At 44.5% G+C, this 26,318-nt stretch overlaps 1 protein-coding gene across 3 annotated transcripts in view; it reads left to right on the forward strand.

The window, feature by feature from the left end:
- The window catches only part of bend7 (BEN domain containing 7), a 37,664-nt gene extending 12,028 nt beyond the window's left edge, over nucleotides 1–25,636 (forward strand). Inside the window, exons 5-8 of one of the 3 annotated variants that reach the window (XM_070897093.1) lie at nucleotides 13,668–13,893; nucleotides 16,473–16,592; nucleotides 17,665–17,721; nucleotides 24,177–25,636. In XM_070897093.1, coding sequence (XP_070753194.1) covers nucleotides 13,668–13,893; nucleotides 16,473–16,592; nucleotides 17,665–17,721; nucleotides 24,177–24,250 — 477 coding nt within the window. In that variant the 3' untranslated portion in view covers nucleotides 24,251–25,636. Of the gene's footprint in view, nucleotides 1–13,667; nucleotides 13,894–16,472; nucleotides 16,593–17,664; nucleotides 17,722–23,306; nucleotides 23,358–24,176 lie in introns of those variants that run through there. The other 2 variants (XM_070897091.1, XM_070897092.1) reach the window with 2 other exon arrangements.
- The last annotated feature ends 682 nt before the right edge of the window (nucleotides 25,637–26,318 follow it).

Here is a 26,318-nt window from a genome sequence, read left to right on the forward strand (position 1 = left end):
GCTGAGCAGTTTAGACGATTGTAATGTACGCTCACAAGTTTGTCGAGCTGTTGTCACCATCTTGCCGTCCGAAGCAGGCGGGGGTCCCCAATGGAGTGCTCTCTACATGGGAGTCCTCCCTTTATTTATTGAGGACTTGACCTGGAGAGTGTTGCACGGAGCAGTCCCGTGCAATAAGTTTTTAAGTCGGTTCACGGAATCTCAGGCCGCCTGCAATTTCTGCGGTCTGGAGGAGTCTGTGTTCCACGTCTCTGTTGTATGTGTGAGGTTGCAGCCCCTCTTCCAATATTTGAAGGGGCTGCTCCTCATATTCTGATTGCATTTCAGTCCCACACTCCTGATCTTTGGGCACCCTGTGCGGAGGGGGGGGAGCGGGCAGGTCAGAGGGCCTCCTCGTAGGACTGCTCCTGGGCCTGGCCAAGGGGGCCATTAACCGGTCAAGGGGGTCATTCAGCCCGACTGCCTGCCTCTCTTCCGCGGTTACATCCGAGCCAGGGTGTCCCTGGAGATGGAGCACGCGGTGTCCACCGGTACGCTCGCGGCCTTCCGCGAGAGGTGGGCACCAGAGGGACTGGAGTGCATTATTTCAACCGGGAACAGAATTTTAATTTGATTTGATTTGACAAAGGTTCCCTTTATGTTCAATTGTTAATTTGTGTTTTTGGTGCCCTCAAAAAAAAAACAAGGGGGCACTTGAATGAAAGTTTCAACCAAAATAGTTATAGAGCAGTTGTTACGTTCACGCCAGGGTGTCCCTGGAGACGGAGTACGTAGTGTCCACCGGTACGCTTGCGGCCTTCCGCGAGAGGTGGGCATCGGAGGGATTGGAGTGCATCATCACCCCCGGCAACCAAATTTTAATTTGATTTGTTTTATGTTCCAAAGTTTAATTTGTTAATTTGTTGGTTCTGGTGCCACTTTAATAAGGGGGCACTTGATTTTATGTTTTGCACAAAATAGTTGTCGAGCTGTTGAAGAGGGCACTTGATTTAAAGTTTAGTTTAAAATAGTTGTAGAGCTGTTGAGTTGGGAGTGGCTTAGCCAGTCACATGATGTTCACAAGACTCAATAAAACCCAAGCCAGTTGGGTTCGGGGGATCCATGATGAGGCAGGTGGTTGTGAGCCTGGTGGATGAACCGGTAATGTGTAGTGTGATAAACCTTTGCTAATAAACCAACTAGTTGTTAATAGCAATGTGTTGCTATGAATTCTTAAGCAAAGAGCCCATGAAGCAAATACATTACAACGATGAATGTTTCTTGTGCGAGCTCTGGTGTGTGTTGAGTTAGTGGATCTCCGCTGTGGTGGTAGGGTCCCGATAATTGTCCTCAGTACCCCCTACATTACAGGGGGGAAATTAGTCAGGGCCCCCACTCCTGATAACTCAGTGACCCTTGCTGGAAATGAATGCGCGCGTATGTGATCAGCCTAGACTATGGTGCGCTCCCTCTGATATAATAACCTGACAACAATGTTCCCCCCCCCCATTTTTTGGGGGTGCGCGGCCTATTCAAAATGTCACCAATGCGCAAAATCTCCAATTTGAAAAGCCAGTCCCGGGCTGCGTGGGACCTCCAGATAGACGCTCAGCAACGCGGCTTACAGGGAACGTTGTCTGACAATACTCCGTTGTCAAGGACAATGGCCGGCTGGTAGTGATACCAGAGGACAACAGACACCTGCCTGATCAGGGAGATAATGTCTTCAAGAGAGGAAAAATAGCAAGAGAAAGAAATTTCAATTTCCCAAGAGAAAGACGTTGGCTAGTCCGTATTGAATGCATTCTTCTGATCAGAGGAGGTTAATGGCTGCATTGGTTTAACTCCTTTAAAAGGAAGCTGGTTAAGTATCTGGTTTTGAAAGGGAAGGAAGGTTATTGAGAAAGATGTAGCCATATGTACTGGGATATTCTTTGCAAACTGTTGGTGACCACTGGTTTGTCATTTATGAAATAAACTGGTTGGGGTTGAATTATGTTTGCTGTTCTGATTTTTTTTTTGGCTTCAGTTGCCTTTGTGATCAGACAAATTTTGGAGTGGTCTCTATCTGGGGTTATTCACAGAAGATTAAATAAATCAGAGCAGCATTGATGACAGCACTAATAGTTTTTACTGATACTAATGACCTTCCCTTTTGTTCTTTCCTCCCTTCCCCCTCTCAGCGCTCCTTAAGCTTTTGTTCATCTCGAACATTCGCCAGTTCTGATGAAGGGTCATCGACCCGAAACATTAACTCTGTTTCTCTCTCCACAGATACTGCCTGACCCGCTGAGATTTCCAGCATTCTCTGTTTTTATTTTAATACTAATAGCTTGTTAATTGAATTCCTCGGTGGTCTGAACGGACTTTTCCTCTGCACTTTTTTTTGTAAGGGTCTTTTTGCTTTCCACCCCATTAGTTTCTCTTTACTACGCAGCATCCTGACCATATAAATACACTGCTGACTTGTTCCCAGCTCCCTGCCAATGCCATTTTGAAACTGGCCAGTGGGAATATGTCGAAGCAGACTGGAATCTCTTTGCCAATGTTTTCCCTCTCTGCTGTAGTTAGATCATTGTCCTCTGTTGTTTGCCTCCCTAAACAGCACATCTAGGATTGGTAACCAGTGTAGTAACAATTGCAGGTGAATACTTATGTCCTGCTTTTTATCATTGCTGTAAAGTGCAGTCTGTAAGGTGCTCTCAATGTATGATACATCACTTTGGAGTGACGGGTCACCATTTCGTGAATGATTAGTCATGTCATAGGCAGTCCCTCGAAGCAAGGATGACTTGCTTCCACCCCGAAAAGGGCTGAGTTCACAGGTGTTTCAATGACTGACCGAATATTCCAGATCCCGAACTACATGTTGAAGGGTGGAAGATGCCTGTGCGTGGATGTTTTTAACGTGGGGTGACCGTTGCACACCAGCCACCACACGAGCTTGACAGAGCTAGGTCTTGGTCCAGTGGCAAGGGTTAACCAAGACGACTGGAGACCAGCTCTGCTGCACGGACCCAGTGCGCACACATATCGCAGTGTGTGCTTGGCCCGTGCTGCCCCTGGGTCCTCGCCTCCCCTGGGCCCCAAACTCACGCCTCCCCTGGGCCCCGACCTCGCCGCTCCTGCTGCACCTGCCCACGCTCTAATCACCGACCTGGACCTTGGTGACGTCCAATCCCAGTCGCCCTCATTGCTGCCGTCGCCCTCCTGCACCAGCTCGCGCTGCACCTTGCCGTGGTATGTCCCCTCGCTGTTCCAGGTCGCCGCTCGCCTTTTATGGCCCCGACCTGCCGCTGATGGTCTCTCGCAGGTCGGGGCCAGCACACTGCTGAATGATTAAGCTCTACAGTTAAACAACAACTACTTTATATTTATGTAACGCCTTAAACGTAATAAAATGTCCCAAGTCTCAAAAAAAACTAAATTTGACACCGAGCCACATGAGATGTTAGGCCAGATGACCAAAAGCTTGGTTGAAGAGGTGGGTGTTAAGGAGCGTCTTAAAGGAGGAAAAGGAAATGGAGAGGCAGAAAGATTTAGGGAGAAAGTTCCAGAGCTTAGGACCTAGGCAGTTGAAGGCAAGGCCAACAATGGTGGAGCATTTAAAATCGGAAATGTTCAAAAGGCCAGAATAGGCGGAGTGCAGAGATCTAGGGGGATTATAGGGCTGGAGGAGATTACAGAGATAAGGAGGGGCGAGGCCATGGAAGGATTTGAAAACAAAGGATAAAAATTTTAAAATTAAACGCTTAACTGGGAGCCAATGTAGGTCAGCGAGTACTTGGTGAACGGGACTTGGTGCCAGTTAGGACATGGGAGGCAGAGTTTTGGATCACCTCCAGTTTATAGAGGGTAGAACTAGGGAGGCCGGCCAGGAGTGTGTTGGAATAGTCAAGTGATAAAGGCATGGATGAGGGTTTTGGCAGCAGATAAGTTGAGGTAAGGGCAGAGACGGGCAATATGACGATATTCAAACAGCGCTTGAAGTACATCAAAGAGGAATTAGAGGTTGAAGGTTTGTGTATCTGATTTTCTATGCATTGTGAGTTCCTGATCTCTACTTCCTCACACAGAGAGAACATTTGGAGGGAACGTCCATCCAGATCACTCTAATTTACATTCTACCAGACTGTCTGACTAACAGCGATCTGTTGCCCAATCCACAGTCATTTGCTGTTTCCAGTTTTCAAAACAAGGTTGTTGTTACCTGTTACTTGTTTTGTTAAAACTCACTTTCTTTTCAAAAACAAAGAACAATAACTTCAAAACAGAAACAGAACTTGGAACTTGTCTTTAGCATTATTAACAAGGCCTGAATTTTCTTCCTATCTATGAAAGTATTCCGTTTTCGTTCCTGAGATGTGGGCATCGCTGTCAAGGCCGGCATTTATCGCCCATCCCTAATTGCCCCTTGAGAAGGTGGTGGTGAGCCGCCTTCTTGAACCGCTGCAGTCCGTGTGGTGAAGGTGCTCCCACAGTGCTGTTAGGGAGGGAGTCCCAGGATTGTGACCCAGCGACGATGAAGGAACGGCCGATATATTTCCAAGTCAGGATGGGGTGTGACTGGGAGGAGAACTTGGAGGTGGTGGTGTTCCCATGGGCCTGCTGCCCTTGTCCTTCTAGATGGTAGAGGTCGCGGGTTTGGGAGGTGCTGCCGAAGAATATAAAATTAAGAGGACACAACTCGTTGCACAAATAGCCAAGAAATAGTTGCTTTTCCATAAGGTAATGTCATGGAATGTGTGGGGTTGGGCACTTCCATAAAATGTATGAAAGTTGACCGATATTTGCAAGAGTTTCAATGTGATATTGTTCTATTACAGGGCACTCACTCACAGGGAAATTATTCATGTCTGGGTGTAAAAAATTAGTAAAGGAACAAATATCTTTCCAAGTGGTTCAAGCAACAATGAACAAAGAGGGAAATCCATGAATGAATTGTGTGATAGGAAAGGAGTGGGAGTGTGATAAAGAACAAGAAACTGTCCTTGATTTACGCCCCAAGTGAGTGTGATCCATCAATTTCTGGTGAAGCAGCCACCAAACGAGTACCGATGGGGAAGAGACAGGCAAACAGAACCTAACTTCGGTTCTGGATAACTTCATCGGTTACATGGGGAACAATGTTAATGAACTGTGGAGGTGTCTGGGAATTGACGAGGGATATCAGCTTTTATATCCACTGTCTGCTGAGCCCTGCGATTGTGGAATATACATTCCACTCACCATTTTGGAAGACTGCTCCAGAATGGATTTCAAAAAATTATTCATTCACGAGATGTGGGCGTTGCCGGCAAGGCCGGCATTTATTGACCATCCCTAATTGCCCTTGAGAAGGTGATGGTGAGTCACCTTTTTGAACTGCAGTCTGTGTGGTGAAGGTGCTCCCAAGGTGCTTTATGCTTCTTTGTAGCGGTTTGGTACGACTGAGTGTCTCGTTGGGCCATTTCAGGGGCAGTTAAGAGTCAACCACATTGCTGTGGGTCTGGAGTCACATATAGGCCAGACCGGGTAAGGGCGGCAGATTTCCTTCCCTGAAGGACATCAGTGAACCCAATGGGTTGTTTTTCTGACAATCCGATAGTTTCACAATCACCATTACAGATTGTAGCTTTTTTATTCCAGATTTATTTAATTAACCATGGTGGGATTTGAACTCATGTCTCTGGATCATTAGTCCAGGTTTCTGGATTACTGGTCCAGTAACATACCCACGGTGCTACCGTACCCCATGTGATTACTGTAACAAAGGAAATGCAAACAAGTCATATAGAACATTAAAATGGATGCGGGGGAGTTTATTGGTCTTGGACTTTGAATTGAAAGGTTGTGCAGGAATATTTTATTACAGCTTCTTAAATTTCAAATTGAAAGTGAAATAGATTATTTCAGATTAAATGAGAATTCGGTAGATTCAATTGATGTTCGTAAAGACTCTACAACTGAGTGTCTCGCTGGGCCATTCCAGGGGGCAGTTAAGAGTCAACCACATCGCTGTGGGTCTGGAGTCACATATCGGCCAGACTGGGTAAGGGCGGCAGATTTCCTTCCCTAAAGGACATTAGTGAACCCAATGGGTTTTTATGACAATCCGGTAGTTTCATGGTCACCATTACTGATACTAGTTTTTTTTTAAAGTTCAGATTAATGTAATTAACTGAATTTAAATTCCCCAGCTGCCGTGGTGGGATTTGAATACGGGTCTTTGGATTATTAGTCCAGGCCTTGGGATTACCAGATCAGTAACATAACCACGATGCAAATGACACATCGATAACATCCACAGCCACTCCTCTATGCTTGTGACCTCCTCAAAAACTTCAACTAGATTAGTCAGACATGATCTACCCTAAATAATAAAATAATAGATATGTACAAACTAAGTAGGGATTTTGAAGGTACATACTAACCTACAGGGGTTTAATAAATCAGTCACGTTTTTGATCAAGAGACTCCCCTAGCTGATTAACTACAGTTGGAGTGTTGGAAGGGCTCAGTTGATAATCAGTGTATGTGTATCAGGACAGTGTTTGCACAGTGTGGAATTTATATTCATTTCAGTTTGCTTTGAATTTTTTTCCACTATAATTAGCTCAAAGGCCTGTTTTGTACTATAGAAGACGTCAATTTATTACTGCTCATTGTTAATTTGTAATTGCATCTCCTGGGAATAGCAAAGGAGATTCTGTAGCTACACAATTATAATACAAGTCCAGATAGAACTCAACTTTTCTTCCGAGCAAAACCAAAAGTTAGAATCATAGAATTACACAGCCCAACATGTCCTGCCACTTTCAACTATTTGTGTGCATACACCCCTCAGGTCTCTCTCTTCCTGCACTCCCTTTAAAATTCTACCCTTTAGTTCATGTTGCCTCTCCTCATATTTCCTACCAAAATGTATCACTTCACACTTCTCTGCATTAACTGTCATCTGCCATGTGTCTGCCCACTTTACCCCCTTCTGTTACTGTCTTCCTCATTGTTTACTATATTTCCGAGTTTCATGCCATCGGCAAACTTTGTAATGATGTCCTGCATACCCAAGCCCAGGTCATTAATATACGTCAAAAAGAGCAGTGTTCCTAATACTGACCCCTGGGGAACACCACTGTGTACTTCTCTCCAGTCTGAAAAACATCCGTTAACCACTACTCTCTGCTTTCTGTTGCTTAACTAATTTTGTGTCCAAGCTGCCAGTGTTCCTTTAATCCCATGCGCTTTAATTTTTCTAACAAGTCCATTATGAGGTACTTTGTCAAATGCCTTTTGAAAGTCCATACACACGTCAACTGCACTACCATCATCAACCCTCTCCGTTACTTCATCAAAGAGCTCGATCAAGTTAGTCAAACACGATTTGCCTCGAACAAATCTGTGTTGACCCATACGTCTCCAAATGTCAATTAATTTTGCCCCGGATTATTGTCTCTAAAAGTTTCCCCGCCTCCAACGTTGGGCTGACTGTCCTGTAGTTGCTGGGTTTATCCCTCTCTCCCTTTTTTAAACAGGACTGTAACATTTGCAATTCTAGAGTCCTCTGGCTCCACTCCATATCCAAGGAGGATTGGAAGATTGTGGCCAGATCCTCTGCAATTTCTACCCTTGCTTCACTCAGTAACCGAGGTTGCATCCCATCCGGGCTGGGTGACTTTTCTATTTTGAGGACCGCCAACCTTTTAAGTACCTCTTTATTTTTATTCTATCCAATATCGCTACTGCCTCCTTTCATCATCATCATCATAGGCAGTCCTTCGAAATCGAGGAAGACACGCTTCCACTCTAAAAATGAGTTCTCAGGTGACTGAACAGTCCGATATGGGAATTACAGTCTCTGTCACAGGTGGGACAGACAGTGGTTGAAGGAAAGGGTGGGTGGGACTGGTTTGCCGCACGCTCCTTCAGCTGCCTGCACTTGATTTCTGCATGCTCTCGGCGACGAGACTCGAGGTGCTCAGCGCCCTCCCGGATGCACTTTCTTCACTTAGGGCGGTCTTTGGCCAGGGACTCCCAGGTGTCGGTGGGGATGTTGCACTTCATCAACGAGGCTTTGAGGGTGTCCTTGTAACGTTTTCTCTGCCCACCTGGGGCTCACTTGCCGTGTAGGAGTTCCGAGTAGAGCGCTTGCTTTGGGAGTCTTTTGTCAGGCATGTGGACAATGTGGCCCTGCCCAGCGGAGCTGGTTGAGTGTGGTCAGTGCTTCGATGCTGGGGATGCTGCACTGCTACATTGGCAGTATCCTCTTCTCCAGTGAAGACAGTTGCAAAGTACTCATTTCGTACCTCAGTCAGGATCTCCGCCTCCACGAGGCTATCTCCTTTTTGGTCCCAAATCAGCCCCACCCTTCCTTCGACAACCCTTTTACTATTTATGTGTTTTTAAATTGACTTTTGGGTTTCCTTTTATATTAGCCGCGAATCTAGTCTCACACACTCTCTTTGCCCCTCTTACTCACATTCTCCTTCGTTTTTACACAAAGTACATCATTGAAGAAAATTAAAACTGCAGATAAATTACTCTATGGCAAGGCTTGAATTTAGGAAAAAGGGAAAAGAAAAGAACAGCAAATATGTTTTTTGAGATAAGTATAATACTGAAAAATCTATTGATTGAATGAAAGAAAGGTAAGTTTGGTTCTAATGTGCTACGGACGACTTAGACAGTGCTCCTTTGTTCTGACTAGCTAGTGATTGCTATAGTCTTTCCCACGTGTAACTATCACGTGAAAACAGTCATAGCATTCACTGCGGAAACATGGGTCCTATTCAAATGGGACCAATTAAGAATCAAAATCAGTGAACTTGACTGGGGCTCACTTTTAAAGTTTAGCTGCTTGGGCAGGGTAACCGAGGGCTGTTGGCATCCATGGAACTGTACACCAAGATGAGTTAAAAGCTTCCGAATCGGTAAGAAAAGGGGTGAAATGTAACTGGTAGTCCTTGCTTGCTGTGCAGTGCTTGGTGGTAGCTGTGAATCTTTTTTTAATTATTTATTCACGTGGGCGTCACTGGGAAAGCCAGCATTTATTGCCCGTCCCTAATTAAAAACATAAGAATTAAGAGCAGGAGTAGGCCATACAGCCCCTCGAGCCTGCACCGCCATTCAATATGATCACGGCTGATCATCGACCACAACTACACTTTCCCGCCCGATCTCCATATCCCTCGATTCCCCTAGAGTCCAAAAATCTATCGATCTCAGCCTTGAATATATTCAGAGACTCAGCATCCACAGCCCTCTGGGGCAGAGAATTCCAAAGATTCACCATCCTCTGAGTGAAGAAATTCCTCCTCATCTCAGTCTTAAATGGCCGACCCCTTATCCTGAATCTGTGTCTCCTAGTTCTAGACTCTCCAGCCCGGGGAAACAGCATCTACCCTGTAAATCCCCCTCAGAATCTTGTATGTTTCAATGAGATCACCTGGAATTCTTCTAAACTCCAACGAGTATAGGCCTTAATTGCCCTTGAGAAGGTGGTGGTAAGCTGCCTTCTTGACAGCTGAGTGTCTCGCTGGGCCATTTCAGAGGACAGTTAAGAGTCAACCACATTGCTGTGGGTCTGGAGTCACATATCAGCCCAGACCGGGTAAGGACGGCAGATTTCCTTCCCTAAAGGGCATTAGTGAACCAGATGAGTTTTTATGATAATCCGTTAGTTTTATGGTCACTATTACTGATACTGGATTTTAATTCAGATTTATTTAATCAACGGAATTTAGATTCCCCAGCTGCCATGGTGGGATTTGAACTCGCGTCTCTGGATCCTTAGTCCAGGTCTTTGGATTACAAGTCCAGTAACATAGCCACTATACTACCGTTCCCATAATCTGTCTGCACCCGGGCACCAAGAGATCAAAGATCATGCTGTGTTGCACATTTAAAAGTTCCAGACCCAGCTAATAATTGGGATTCCATTATAAAAGAAAACGACGTTTGGAATTGTGAGGGAAGTTTTGCAAATGATTGGAGCTGATAGATTTATTTACAGGATCAGATCTGTGATGGAACTTTCCTTGTTCAAAACCAGGTTGTACTGTGTACAATTCTGATCGCCATATTATAAAAAGGATATAGAGGCATTGGAGAGGGTGCAAAATAGATTCCCAAGGATGATACAGAAATGCGAAGGTATATCTATCGGAAAAGGATAAATGGGCTGGGTCTCTTTTCTCTTGAAAAAGAAGGCTGAGGGGTGACCTAATAGAGGTCTTCAAAATTTATGAAAGGTTTTGATAGAGTGGATACAGAGAGAATGTTTCCATTTGTGGGGAAGAGCAAATCTCGAGGTCATCAATATAAGATAGTCACCAAGAAATCCAATGGGGAATTCAGGAGAAACTTCTTTACCCAGAGAGTGGTGAGAATGTGGAACTCGCTGCCACAGGGAGGGGTTGAGGTGAATAGTATCGATGCATTTAAGGGGAGGCTGGACAAGCCAATGGGGGAGAAGGGAATAGAGGGTTATGCTGATAGATTTAGATGAGGAAAGACGGGAGGAGGCTCGAGTGGAGCATAAACACCGGCACGGACTGGTTGGGCCGAACGGCCTGTTTCTGGGCCGTATATCTGATGTAAAACTGACAATAATTGGCTAATCCCTTCCGATAAAAGGCTGCTGAACTTACATCCCACTTTAAGGTCTGAGTTGGAATAAAATTCTTGTGTTTTGCTTTCTAAAGTATGATGAGCAGGTTGATTCTCCTACGTAATCCTATGAAATGCCTCCACTTGATTATAGAAGCCATCTTTTTCACAATAGGATCACAGAATTTCATTTTTTGGGGGGTTTTGGAGTGGGGTGTGGACGAGCGGGAGGGGGTAACTCTCGACTACTGCATTAAGAGACAACGATGAGTTTGAATTCGAGCTGCAACTGTTTTTCAAACTCTTGCATATTTGCCGCTTCTCATCATGGCCACTGGATGGAAGACTGGGGCGAGCCTCAAACTCGCAGGATCAGCCATCGGTCAGAAAACACGGAATATGAGGTCAGGCCATTCTTCCCACATTGAGTCTGCTCCTTTCACAGATCCCCACGGTGGATTCGGATCCAATTTATTCAATCTCAAGAGATGAATAACCACAGATAAAACTCTCTCAAATTCTTTTTAATTCTTGAAAATAATATGGCAAAACTCCAGGATGGCCATCGAGCAATATGTGTGTTGTTATTCAGTCTTCAGCACTGCAATTCCACAGCTGAACATTCCGCAGTCCAGCAGCAAAGGAACCATTGTGTTCTTGGAGTGTGTTTGAACTTTGTAACCCATTCTGAACCAAATATTTTGGCTCTTGTGTTTCAGCTCTCTTAAAAACAAAAAGGTAGTATTAATCGCTTTTTGTTGTGAAACCCAGAAGGGTCAGTGCCCATAGTGGAGGGCACTACCAAGGTTAGTTTGGGTTTTAAGTTCCTGAAGATTGTCACAGGGAGGGAAGACAGAGGGAGGTTAGAAGTTCCATCGTTTTGAGGCCCCGGGAGAGAAGGAGCTAGGGTGGGAGTGTAATGTACCTTGAGTTCAACGCAATGAAGTTGCAATTACTATAATCAGTAACGTACTCGCTTCTAGTAGGACGGGGCTTGTTTCCAACATAGTAAGGAGGAGGAGCACGTGGGATGAAGTATTAGGAGCTTAGAAACCGCAAAAGAAGAATCTGTTTCATAAAATTGCAACTTGGTGGTGGTGAGGGTGATGGGGGTGAGATTTTATTCAACCTTTAATGTCACTTGAGCCTCGTTAATTTTATTGTCTTGTCCTGAAGTTTTGGAATCAAAATTTTAAGTTAAATAGCCTGTTTATCTCTACACTATCTATGAGAGGGGATCTCATAGAAACATATAAAATTCTGACGGGATTGGACAGGTTAGATGCAGGAAGAATGTTCCCGATGTTGGGGAAGTCCAGAACCAGGGGTCACAGTCTAAGGATAAGGGGTAAGCCATTTTAGGACCGAGATGAGGAGAAACTTCTTCACCCAGAGAGTGGTGAACCTGTGGAATTCTCTACCACAGAAAGTTGTTGAGGCCAGTTTGTTGGATATATTCAAAAGGGAGTTAGATGTGGCCCTTACGGCTAAAGGGATCAAGGGGTATTGAGAGAAAGCAGGAATGGGGTACTGAAGTTGCAGGATCAGCCATGATCATATTGAATGGTGGTGCAGGCTTGAAGGGCCGAATGGCCTACTCCTGCACCTATTTTCTATGTTTCTCGGCATTTTAAATATTTATTTCAATAAAAGAAAGTCCACCTCTGCAAGTCGCTGTTCATTACTATGGGCTGAATTTTCAGCGTTGTTTATTTCGGGGCGGTAATGGCGACGGGGCGATAAAGTTCGCGCCCAGGAACAGTTTGCGCCTCAGTCAGCAAAATTCATCAGCTGGGCCCTGAGTGTGGGGCGGAGCGCTAAGGGAGGCGTTACACACCTCTCTCAGGGCGCTCGGCTGGCTGAGCAAGCGAAAATCCCGAGCCAAACAGCTGGCCTCGGAGCGCTCTGAGAGAGGCCTGGGGGGAAAAAATATCTTTTTAAACACCAAAAACTTTCCCACGCCACCACAACATAAATTGCAACAAAAAAAAATTAAAACCAATCACACTTACCTGAGGTCAACATTACTTACATCACTGCAGTCGCTACAGCTCGGGCCACCCGCTTTCACAGATGGTCCCACGGGGGGTGGGGGGGGAGGGGGGGCTCTATGGGGCGGGCTGGAGCCAAATATCGAGCCGGCGTCGCAACCCGGGCCGTTGCACACTGGGTCGCCTCTCCCAGGCGGTAATGCTCCGTGCCTCGCCGATACCGGCCCCGAAAACCCCGGTGGGGTGCTGGGAGCTGGCCGCTTACCCGGGAGAGCTCATTGGCGTTGTTGCCGCCCCTCTGGGACGTTAACAGAGGCAGCAGAAGGCGGAAAATCTTATGATCAATTTGTTGCTCTTCTCTGAATCCTCTCGAATGGCTGTCCTGGAAAAGTACCCAAAATGATACTTGCTATCGGCTGACCAGGGTTAACTTCACCGATTTCAGCTGATGAGGTTCATCCTTAAACTTGATCAGACGTTTGGTAACCACTTGATGCTGGCTGAATACTTTCAGTCGATGGTTAATAATCACAATACAACCCTTTCTGCTTATCCATCACTGTTGGAAGACATCTATTTACTGTGTACAGATATTTAATGTTTCCTGTATCAATATGTATTACCATATCAACATTTGTCTAGCTGAACTACTCAATACTCAAAGGAACCTGGATTAATTATCACTCTCGGATAAGCAAGCCACATTGTTTGGTGTGACCTGCAGATGTTATATCCTCCCAGCAACTAACCTTTCTCGATATTATTGGCATATAAACGTACACCGGATGACCTATTGTAGGGAGATGTTGGCAGCAAGAATGGTCATATTTATTCTGCCTTTTCAGTTGAAAGGGAAAGTTTGAAAGCAGATTTAAAATGGATGGGAAGGAAAGATTGTAAACCAAGTTTTCTTTTTAAATAATTGTTGGAAATGTAACTGAAATATTTTCTTGTAATGGCACAATACATTGATGTTCCAGGTTTATCCACAGATTTTTAACTTGGATTTTTGGGGTTGTTTATTTGTTGGGGGAAGGGGGGGGGGGCAATGATGGGGGTGACAGAAAAACCAAAGAAAAACTCACTTTATTTCCTCTTGTCTTGCCGCAGCCAGAAGTCCAGCTTGCAGAAGGATATGATGTGTTGATCCCGAAGTCGCAACTGGAGTCCATATTACTGAATTACTCCCGTTCAGGAAGTCTGCTTTTTCGGAAACTCGTCTCTGCCTTTTTTGATGACGGGACACTGGCCAATTCTCTTCCAAACGGGAAGAGGAAAAGAGGAGCCAATGATAATAGAAAGGGCCTTGATCAGAACATTGTGGGAGCAATAAAAGGTAATTTTAAAAGAATGCATTTTGAAAAAAAGGTGCTTGCTTTCTTGAAATCAAAGGTCTGGGTTCCCTAAGATAGGCTTAGGAAGGAGTCAGTCATTTCAATGATTAGACCATGCTCAGAGTTGTCCCTTATATGTGCAGTGAGACTAGTCCTGTATATATACAGAGAACACTGAGTAATGAAGACTTGGCCCAGATTTAGTGGTCAGCGGTGAACGAACGGGCTCGCAGTTCATTACACTTGCAGCTTCCCAGACGTTCCGTGGGCTTTTGCACGATATCGTGCGGTCATTGGGAGTTTGAAATGCCGCAGTGCCCTCTACAAAAGATCTGTGACCTGTGCGAACAGGGCAAGCAACAGCGTTTCCCCTCAACCAATCGGATTGAAGAATCCTTACTGAGGCGCGCAGTCTGAACCAGGAAGTGTAAGTTTGAATATTTAATTTGATGTAAAATTATGTGCAGAAAGCGAAATAAAGAGAGAGAGAAAAAGATGGGATTAAGAGAGAGATGAAAGAGACAAGGAAAAAGAAAAACTTTTTACAATTTATTTTTTTAAATCTCCAACAATAATTAACAGTTTAAAAAATGAGACTCCACCTTTGTAAAAGTTAATTTTCGGTGCCAGAGAGGTTGTTTGGCAGTAATTAAGATGTGTCGCGCCATTAAACATTCACCTACACCTGAATAGAGAAGCTTTAACTTTTTCTGGCGAGTTTCGTGGGTATCTAGTGGGCAAGTACAGCAACTTCAGGCCCTTCATGTGTTTGAATGCCGAGTCTCTCGGCAAGGTATCGTTGTGGAGAAACTTGTGGAGGAGCAGGGCAACTCTCGACAGCAATTTCCTGAAATCCATGGTTGACTGCGCATTCGTGGACACCGGACGTTGCTGTCCAATTTACTCCATAACAGTTAGCGCTGAAAGCCACGCTGTTATTCTTAATGCGAAATCTGGGCCATAGTCTTTCATGTGTTGCCAACTCCATTTCTGCTTCTTAAGGTGCTGTGAGCAGTAGTTGGCAGAAGGATGTCCAGTTCATCTACAATTAGATTATATTATTCATCCTGCTCACATTGATAGAAAATAGTTTTAAACAACTTTTATTTACCTTGGCATATTTTCTTGTGCAATTACAAATTTAGAGAAATTGCACACATTATGTAATTTGAACGTCAACGGACCCAATTCTGTCTTGAATCTATGTTTAGTAACAAAAGTGCAAGTGTGGACTTGGGTGGATTTATGACCCAATTCTCAATTAATCATGTGCACCTCACTTCCCTGTGTGTATATTAGTGTGAGAGTGCTCAATGGGTTTGTAAGCAGTGTTCACTTTAAGTTGCGTGGCCGCACAGGTCTCACAACTTCCCGTGCAGCCGGCTCGTCGACTTTTCAATGTGAAAAACCGTGCGTGCGTGGTACTTTGAATGGGCCGCGGAACCCCTTAAAGGGGCAGCCCCCCCTCCCCCCAAGAAAGAGGGAACGTTGTTTGTCTGCTGTTCTTTTTGCCCCTACTTCAGTCAAAGTATTAACTATACTATACCATACTAAGCTATTCGAAGGGGTGTGATGCAAAAGACGAGACCTATTTTTCTCAATATGAGGGATAAAATCCAGCCTCTGCTGAAAGTACTCCTTTATACACAGTAGAAAACCTGGAGTTTTTAAATCAGGAGGAGGAATGAGCTTTTGTGCTGATCACTATCACAGTACTATTTGTGCATGAATCATAGAATTGTACAGATGGAAGGGGGCCATTTGGCCCATCGTGTCCGTGCCGGCCGACAAAGAGCTACCCAGCCTAATCCCACTTTCTAGCTCTTGGTCCGTAGCCCTACAGGTTACGGCACTTCAGGCGCACATCCAAGTACTTTTTAAATGTGGTGAGGGTTTGTGTCTCTACCATCCTTTCAGGCCATGAGTTCCAGACCCCCACCACCCTAAATGTTTGTTATTGTTGATGTGAGCTGGGTGGGGGAAATCAAAGCTGCAATAACCCTGCTCCACACGGCTGCCTGCGTGTGTGTGCTGATCATGTCGAACTCCTTACTCCCCGATCAGTTTTAGTTCATACTCTAGCCCTGTTTTCTTTAAGTTAGTTTATAAATGAGAGATTATGTACATGCTTCATTTTGAACTGTCTGTTTGCTAGAACGTTGTTGATATGTCACTGAATTTAAAAAAAACATGAACATGAACAGGAAAAAGTCACCACAAAATGCCAGTAAATCTCGATACGGGAGTCGCGCATCATGCAGTTGTTTATTTCTATAGTACAATAATTGGCGAGTTTAAACGGCAATGTTGCTGTTTCCTTATGGTCAATTCCAGATCCATTTAACCCTTTAGAAAGAAATGTTATTGGAGCTGAAGATGAGACAATCAAGGACACTTTGGTGTCATTTGCCCCACACTGAAGAGACAGTTGTTCCTGTTTGTTTTGAAAGTTGTCTCTTCAGTGAGTTTATTTTATGCCCTTGTTACGGTTTTTCTGAATTGCACAAATCCAACGAAATGTCTCATATTCTCGTTAACATAAATTTGAGATATTCAATTAACTAAAATTTTAAAATTTCAGTTTTCACAGAAAAATATTGCACATTAAATCAGATTGACCGACTTCCTGGACCAAAGGATTGGATACAGATCCTCCAAGATCAAATTAAACTAGCAAGAAAGCGCTTAAAAAGAGGTTCTGGTAAGCACAGGTATTCTGTGATCTCGTGTATAAAGTGGATTTAATAGAAGGGGTGAAAACCTGCTACTTTTTGAATGAAACTGTGTCTGTGCTCACTTTCAAACATTGTGAAATACCATACTATATATCGCTGTAATAGTAATTTGTTATCTGGTTGCTGCCTGTACAGAGCCCCCAGGAATTCTACAGAAAAAATAAAGATTCTGTATCAGAAAAATAAAATTTATTCTTTGAATTTTTAAAAATTCATTCACTGGATGTGGGGGTCGCTGGCAAGGCCGGCATTTATTGCCCATCCCTAATTGCCCCTTGAGAAGGTGGTGGTGAGCCGCCTTCTTGAACCGCTGCAGTCCGTGTGGTGAAGGTGCTCCCACAGTGCTGTTAGGGAGGGAGTTCCAGGATTTTGACCCAGCGACGATGAAGGAACGGTTGATATAGTTCCACGTGGTGCGTAATTTGAAGGGGAACTTGGAGGTGGTGGTGTTCCCATGCGCCTGCTGCCCTTGTCCTTCTAGGTGGTAGAGGTCACGGGTTTGGGAGGTGATGCCGAAGAAGCCTTGGCGATTTGCTGCAGTGCATCTTGTAGATGGTGCACACTGCAGCCACGGTGCGCCGGTGGTGAGGGAGTGAATGTTTAAGGTGGTGGATGGGGTGCCAATCAAGCGGGCTGCTTAGTCCTGGATGGTGTCAGGTTTCTTGTGTGTTGTGTGTGATGATGATGGAGGGAGAACGAGCAGGATATGGGGCTATCAGCAGGTAATGCGAGTTCTCACACAGGATCTCCCAAACAGAGCTACATAAAACATCGATCTAGTTGTGAACTGGGGTAGATTTCAGTTGGTTCAAGCCTCACATTCAGCTGGCTGGGCTACAGTTGTGTATGTCCATGAAAAACATAACCAGGCTTGGTGTAATGTTGAATAGTCTGTTAACAGTAAATGTCTTTCACGCCTTAATTTATTGAGTATTCAAATTACCTCCATAGATAATCTAAGTAATTTGATTCAGCTAATCATTTGCATCCTCTAAATTAGGTACATATTTAATTGACTTTTCCCTGTTGTGTTTCTAGTCCTGGAACCATTTGAATCCAGTAGGAAGATGGGAAGCAGTTTTATTCTAAATACAGGTAATGCTTTGTCATATTTAGCGTACGGGAACATGTCTCAGAAATACTTGTCATTCTGTTACGAAATTACTATTTTTTTATAAACCAACTGCCACCTCAGGAGATTTTTAACCAAAAAAACTGCATGATGCAAAGGCTCGAACATGGACTTATGCTAACAATTGGAAAATGTGGAATTATTTTCAGGCGAAAGAAAGACCTGATAATTCATGAGAGTTAATCACAGAAGTAGCTGAGTAGAAATTAAATTTTTTTTTGCTTTCTGACGTGGAGAATAAGAACTATTGGAAGCCCAACGCACAACAACCTGTATTTATATAGCGCCTATAACGTAGTAAAATGTCCCAAGGTGCTTTCACAGAAGTATTATAAAACAAAAAATTTGGCACTGAGCCACATAAGGATAAATTAGTGCAGATGACCAAAAGCTTGGTCAAAGAGGTAGGTTTTAAGGAGCATCTTAAAGAAGGAAAGAGAGGTAGAGAGGTTTAGGGAGGGAGTTCCAGAGCTTGGGGCCCAGGCTACAGAAGGCACGGCCACCAATGGTGGAGCGATTATAATCAGGGATGCTCCTATTAGTTGGCAATAGGCCATATTACCTCTCGTCTCTCTCCTGAAGTGAGTGACTGTCCTGTTTTAAAAAAACATAGCGCATTAAGGTCCAAAATAAAATATGCTTTAGCATAAACAGCAGAAGTTTCCAGCCTGATCCTCAGTCTGAACAAAGTCAGATGTTGAAGTGCTACAATTGGCTAGGAAGGGGGAAATATCTGCCATGGTTCCCTGCTATCCGGTAAGCTCCTACTACAGAATACAAATGTGTGCATTTCGTTGAGAGGAGGATTAGATTCAGTAAGATAGCTTCGAACATTCAGTCGAGGCTCTCGCACATAAAGAATGGCTACTTGGGCACTTGTAAAAGCGTATCGCAGAAAAAGTCAGTGTTGCACTGCACTAAGCGAAGAAAACTGGAGAAAGACAAGAAACAGCCACAGAAAAGAGGTATTGCTCTCTCTGACTCGGCATAAAGCTGACAAAAACGAGGAATGCACTTCTATCAGAATTCAGCCAGTGCAGAACATTAGAATGAGAAATGCAAATTAAAATGTATTGTTGCCATTTCAGTTCCGTTAAAAATTTGCATTTTCTGGAAATGCATAGAATGATACGGCACAGACTTAATGGGCCGAACGGCTTCCTCCTGTGCTGTGTCGTTCTCCCATTGAGATGTTTTCCTTGAGGCTAAAAGGATCAAGAGGTATGGAGAGAAAGCAGGAATGGGGTACAGAAGTTGCATGATCAACCATGATCATATTGAATGGTGGAGCAGACTCTCAGGGCCTACTCCTGCACCTATTTTCTATGTTTCAAAAATACATTGCACATTGAATTACCTTGGGAGTACTGTGCCTGTTACATATTCTTCAGCAATGCCCTACGAATAATAATGTGATGAATGGCCGTAACAGAGCAGTTAATTTGTTTTTGGAGGTGTTGGTTCAGGGAGGAATGTTGGCCCGAACACTGGGAGAGTTACATGGGTCCCGATCTTGACGGGCGGGCTGGGCAGGCATTGGGTGGGGTGGGGTGGGAGCAGTTTCAGAAGCTGCTGTGGAATAATGACTCCACGGTGTGCATCTTCTTTTGGACAGGATTCCCGCTCGGCGGTTAGCCTGATTGACAGGCCTGGCTTTCAGCTGAGCGGGCAGCACTCTGGAGCCGGCCACAGGTAGGGAGCCTGAAGCTGCTACTGGGAGCGTGAGGCGGTCCAATCCCCAATCAATGGGTCTCAATCAATTCCATAACATCGCCCTTGCCTCAGCTCATCTGCTGCTGAAGCCCTCATCCATGCCTTTGTTACCTCTAGACTTAACTATTCCAACAGACTCCTGGCTGGCTTCCTACATTCTATCCTACGTAAACTAGAGGTGATCCAAAACTCGACTGCCCGTGTCCTAACTCGCACCAAGTCCCACTCACCCCTCACCCCTATGCTCACTGACCTACATTGACTCCCAGTTAAGCAATGCCTCAATTTAAAAATTCTCATTCTTATTTTCAAATCCCTCCCTGGCCTCGTCCCTCCCTATCTCTGTAATCTCCTTCAGCCCCACAACCCCCCGAGATGTCTGCGCTCTTCTAATTTTTCCCTCTTGAGCATTCCTGATTATAATCGCTCAGCCATTGGTGGCCGTGCCTTCTGCTGCCCGGGCCCCAAGCTCTGGAAGTCCCTGCCTAAACCTCTCTGCCTCTTTACCTCTCTCTCCTCCTTCAAGAGGCTCCTTAAAACCTACGTCTTTGACCAAGCTTCTGGTCACCTGCACCAATTTCTACTTGTGCAGCTCGGTGTCAATTTTCTAAATCTCATAATACTCCTATGAAGCGCCTTGGAACGTTTCACTGCGTTAAAGGCGCTATATAAATACAAGTTGTTGTTGTCCTTGTATGGGTGAGGTGTCTGATCCAAGGCAGGAGGGTAAGTTTGGGGGGGCCAGGGAGAGGGGAAGCACTCCTGCTACTTCTGGCCCACATGCTGGGCTGTAAATTAACTTACTGTCCCCCCAAAACTGTCCTGCTAAGCTGCTTCAATCTGAGGCCGCCAGCCCCATCATATTTAAATGGCCAGCCCGCCTCCTGGGAGCGGGTTGGCTGCACATTCCTTGTCCCACTTCCGTTAAACCCAGAAGTGAGCAGGCTGGTGTCAGGTTTGAGATTTTTAAAATTTTAACATCTGACCTCTGGGGGGACTAAAATTCACCCCTTAGAATCTACAGCACAGAACAGACCATTCGGCTCAACAGGTCTCCGCAGGCATTTATGCTCCACACGAGCTCGCTTCTCTTCTCCACATAATGCCATGGAAATCTTTAATAGAAACATAGAAAATAGGTGCAGGAGTAGGCCATTCGGCCCTTCGAGCCTGCACCGCCATTCAATAAGATCATGGCTGATCATTCACCTCAGTACCCCTTTCCCGCTTTCTCTCCATACCCCTTGATCCCTTTAGCCGTAACGGCCACATCTAACTCCCTTTTGAATATATCTAACGAACTGGCCTCAACAACTTTCTGCGGTAGAGAATTCCACAGATTCACAATTCTCTGAGTGAAGACGTTTCTCCTCATCTCGGTCCTAAATGGCTTACCCCTTATCCTTAGACTGTGACCCCTGGTTCTGGACTTCCTCAGCATCGGGAACATTCTTCCTGCCTCTAACCTGTTCAATCCCGTCAGATTTTTATATGTTTTTATGACATCCCCTCTCATTCTTCTAATGTCCATATGAATCAGCGGAACAGGCAGACGGGATCCTGTTTTAACGTCTCGGCTGAAGCTCTATCGAACTGCACTGGGATATTAACATAACCCTGATGGGGGGGATGTGAACCAGACAGAACTAGAATGGGTCTGTGCTCAGGTTGTTTAGATGCATAAGCGAGTAATGAATCGTTGGGTTGCTTTGGAGGAGGTAAAATATAATGTTTTTGTGCACACATCGAGAACCAATGGTCAGTTATTGCCCGTCGAGAAGGGAAATTTTAACGGTCCAGCCATTTAAAATATATATATATATTTTGCCGTGTACAGGGATTGCTTTCAAAGCTCCCCTTACAGGTGCTGAAATGCTGACTCCAGGAGACACTTTGAATGAGAACTTGCACTGCAAAACACAGTGTGTGCTGTTTCTGTGTGCCTGTGAATAAAAAGGCAGAATAAGGCATAATTGGAGCAGTTTAGCCCAGAGCTCAAGGGCAAACTCGGGCGTCACCTTCCTGACTTCCTCGATGCTTTCCCAGGCAAAGTCATCATCATAGGCAGTCCCTCGGAATCGAGGAAGACTTGCTTCCACTCTAAAAATGAGTCCTTAGATGGCTGAACAGTCCAATACGAGAACCACAGTCCCTGTCACAGGTGGGATAGATAGTCGTTGAGGGTAAGGGAGGGTGGGACTAGTTTGTCGCACGCTCCTTCCGCTGCCTGCGCTTGATTTCTGCATGCTCTTAGCGACAAGACTCGAGGTGCTCAGCCCGGATGCACTTCCTCCACTTAGGACGGTCTTTGGGCCAGGGGTTCCCAGGTGTCAGTGGGGATGTTGCACTTTATCAAGGAGGCTTTGAGGGTGTCCTTGTAACGTTTCCTCTGCCCACCTTTGGCTCACTTGCTGTGAAGGAGTTCCGAGTAGAGCGCTTGCTTTGGGAGCCTCATGTCTGGTATGCGAACAATGTGGCCTGCCCAGCGGAGCTGATCAAGTGTGGTCAGTGCTTCAATGCTGGGGATGTTGGCCTGGTCGAGGATGCTAACGTTGGTGCGTCTGTCCTCCCAGGGGAAACAGACGTGCAGACTGACCTCAGAGGGAATCGAGGCTTGAACCTTGGGTCTGTTCGCTTGTCATACGTGTCATCTTGTCCTGCAAGAAGAATAGTCTGGAGAGAAACTTTCCGTCAGCGCCTGCTTAAAACCAAAAGATTCAGAAGCATCACAAGGCTCCACCTTCACAATACTATATTCAATATTTTCTTTGGGGTTATTTTAATGTCCCATTAATCATTCTGAGTACTTGTTAAAAAATTAGGGAAGTGAACCTTCAAGCTGGGCCCAGAATCCTCCAGGTCTCTCCCGATGAGTGAGTCTCTCGTACCCATTGCAATACTGGAGGATGGGGACTGATCAGGCAACCACAGTTCCCCAGACCTGATCGGGTGGAAAGTGTATCCACTCTCATCCTTGTGTCTCGAAGGCTTTGGGTTCAATCCCCACTATAGGCTTGAGCTAATATGCTAAACTCAGTCAGTGCTGTGGGAGTACTGTATTGTCACGAGACTTCAAACCAAGGTGGACGTACAAGATTCCTTAGCAATATTTGAACAAGAATAGAAAGTGCTCCTGGCGTCCTGGTCAACATTCCTCCCTCGGATGAGACGTTAAACCGAGGCCCCGTCTGCTCTCTCAGGTGGACGTAAAAGATCCCATGGCACTATTTCGAAGAAGAGCAGGGGAGTTATCCCCGGTGTCCTGGGGCCAATATTTATCCCTCAATCAACATCACTAAAACAGATTATCTGGTCATTATCACATTGCTGTTTGTGGGAGCTTGCTGTGCGCAAGTTGGCTGCCGCGTTTCCTACATTACAACAATGACTACATTCCAAAAGTACTTCATTGGCTGTAAAGCGCTTTGAGATGTCTGGTGGTTGTGAAAGGTGCTATATAAATGCAAGTCTTTCTTTCTCCCTTTTCGCTCAACCAACATTATCAAAACCAGGTTCTCTGATCATTCTTCTGTTTTTGGGACTGTGCTGTGTCCAACTTGTCTGTCATTTACACTACACAACAACAGTGGCTGCACTTTAAGAATAATGAGTTGGTTATAACGTGCTGTGGAATGTCGTGAGGACATGATAAGGTGCTAAAATGCAGGTTTTTTCCTTTGCGTCCATACCTGAGGAACTGTGACTGTTAAAGGAAGATTTGCTTAACAAAATCACCATTCCCATTCTTAACCAGTCGTGTGTAAGTTACAGCATTTGTTAAAACCAGATAGATACAGCAATGATTGAAGAGATGTTTCCTTTTCCAAGTCCACAGATTTTTTTTTCCCTCAGTGAACCACATTTTCTGGACAAGCAATTTCCCAGATCTACGCCTCTCCACATAAGACATCCTTCTCTGGTACAATGCTTTAAAAGTTCACTGAATTGTACTGAAAATTGGTAATCTCCTAGATTGGTAGAAATGTGCAACTAAAAATTGGTGAATTCTGTCAAATATTTTGCAGTTAATGACAATATTTCCATGCTTAAGCGATGTACCACATCTTATGGATGCCACACGAGAGAGCATATTAGACCATCAGTCAGGGCAGGTCAGCACTGCTTATTCATCATCTTCATCATCATAGGCAGTCCCTCGGAATCGAGGAAGACTTGCTTCCACTCCCAAAGTGAGTTCTCTGGTCTGGTTGCAACTGCTGTGTCAGCAGATCTGTTGCATCATGTGTTTCTGGGCCTTTGCTCACAGCTCCCCAGGTTATGGGCTGTTGCTGGGACTGGGATCCGGGGTCGGGAGGTTGAGGGTGCGAGAGGAATTAAGAGAGAACCACATATAAAATTCCTTAAAATTAAGCAGATGGGAATTGTCTTGTGGAGATCTGTGTGAATGGCAATCAAATAAGTAAGAAAACACTAGCTGACTTTATTAGCATATGTAACAACTTCATGAAGTATCATATCTCGCTGCATGAATTCATAATTCAGTGTAGTATCTTGTATAGTACTTGCCCTTCGAGTTGCTTTCTTCTTTAACGGCCTCCCAGTTGAACAGGTCTTTAAAATAATGAAAATTTGCGGTGTTTCTTGGTCAGAACAGATTTTTGAAATGCTGTGTTGACTGGGCTGTTTAGATTGAGATGAGCTGAATTTTTTTTCAACAGCAACTAAAAATCTGTTTTTGTTTTAGGAGGGAGCACTAATGCAGCCAGCTCCAGCGACATATGGGATGCTTCAGAACCAATCCGTACAGTTCAAATGTGATGTTTGGACAGCTGCTTTTCCAATGAAACACAATCCGTGTGGTGGTTGGATCAAAGACAATCCTTTACTCATTCATATTCATTTCTTCTCTCTTACCTCGCAAGGCATCTACAAAATCAGTGGTGATCCTTCATAAATCTTTTATTCATTTAACGTTCAAAGTTAACTATTATATTTTTGCTTATGAATCTGTATACCTTTTTTGCTTCCAATAACCATTTTGTGTTGCTGTCGTCAAAAGTACTGTATAGAGGTTGCTGCTGGAACATTACAAAACGTGCACAGAATTCCTCTGATATTCAACAAGTAACACCTTTTAACATCTGCCCTCTCAGGTGGCGTAAAAGATACCATGGCACTATTTCGAAGAAGAGCAGGGGCGTTCTCCTTGGTGTCCTGGGGCCAATATTTATCCCTCCATCAACGTCACTAAAACAGATTATCAGGTCATTATCACATTGCTGTTTGTGGGAGCTTGCTGTGTGCAAATTGGCTGCTGCGTTTCCCACATTACAACAGTGACTGCACTTCATTGGCAGTAAAGCACTTTGTGATGTCCTGAGGTCTTGAAAGGCGCTATGGAAATGCAAGTCTTTTAATTGGAGAATTGTACAGAATGTGCCAAAGCAACGTTTTTTTTTACATATCATTTAAATTGAAATCAATATTCAGTGGTTTCCCTGAAGGAACTACGGAGAATAAATTTGTCTTGGGTGTTCTGGTAGAACGAGCAGGAACAAATCGGCAGCCTGTTTTGCACTCTGCCCAATTTATTTTTCCTTGACTTGGAAATTGCCGCTCTATGAGTCGAACTCCTTCCCTAACAGCACTGTGGGTGTAACCTCGCCGGACCGACTGCAGCGGTTCAAGGAGGCGTTCACCACCACCTCGAGCGTAACTCGGGACAGTCAATAAACATTGACTTTGCCAGCGATGCCCACATCCCGAGAATGCGCATATATTTTTTAAAAAGCTGCCCAAGACATGTTTATACTCCTGTACCTTCACCAGCAATCATAATAGCATGATAATTAAGAAGGATGCCTCTGCCAGCATTGTTTTAATTTCTTTTACTTGTCATGTTTGTGAATTGTTCTGTAGCTTTTAATTGAAGAGTCTGTGATAACTGTGAATTTTAAATAGCAGAGCTGGTATTATGCAATTACTACTGACCCAAATTGGTATTTAATCCAGCGCCTTTTAGTAGGGCACATTTCTCCGAAGATGCTGTTCAGCACGGACCACATTCGACGCTCAGACTGTACGTGTGATGAAAAGGCAGTCTAAAGAAAGTGTGTATTAATTACAATTAATAACTTTATTCAGAAATAATTTATAATTGTTTTTCAGAGGCTCATTTACTAATTGTCATTAGATTTTAAAACTAAATTCTTTCAATTTTTTTTTAAGTCCTCATTTTATAAGATTATTGAGGACTGTAAATAATTTGGATTTTTATTAGAAATTGTGAAATTGGTTGAAAACTGGTAATATATATTGTCAGTTACAGTTTTAAAATGTAATATTGATATTCATCTTTATAATAAAAATTGCTACAACTATTAATAGCTGCTTGTGTCGCTTTACTGATGAACTGCTATAGACTTGGAATAACTATTTATGATAACGCATGTGTAATACTGCTTTGTATGCTACTTTAACAGAAATGGTAACTCATTTCAATTTTTAAAATTTGTTCCTGGGCATCACTGGCAAGGCCGACATTTATTGCCCATCCCTAATTGCCCCTTGAGAAGGTGGTGGTGAGCCGCCGCCTTGAACCGCTGCAGTCCGTGTGGTGAAGGTGCTCCTATACATGTTGTTTGGGAGTTCCAGGATATTGACAGCATTGATGAAGGAACAGCGATATATTTTCAAGTCAGGATGGTGTGCAACTTGGAGGGGAACGTGGAGGTGGTGGTGTTCCCATGCGCCTGCTGCCCTTGCCCTTCTAGGTGGTAGAGGTCGCGGGTTTGGGAGGTGCTGCCGAAGAAGCCTTGGCGAGTTGCTGCAGTGCATCTTGTAGATGGTGCACACTGCAGCCACGGTGCGCCGGTGGTGGAGGGAG

This window comes from Pristiophorus japonicus, chromosome 13 (genome assembly GCF_044704955.1).
Source record: "Pristiophorus japonicus isolate sPriJap1 chromosome 13, sPriJap1.hap1, whole genome shotgun sequence".
Lineage (NCBI taxonomy): Eukaryota > Metazoa > Chordata > Chondrichthyes > Pristiophoridae > Pristiophorus > Pristiophorus japonicus.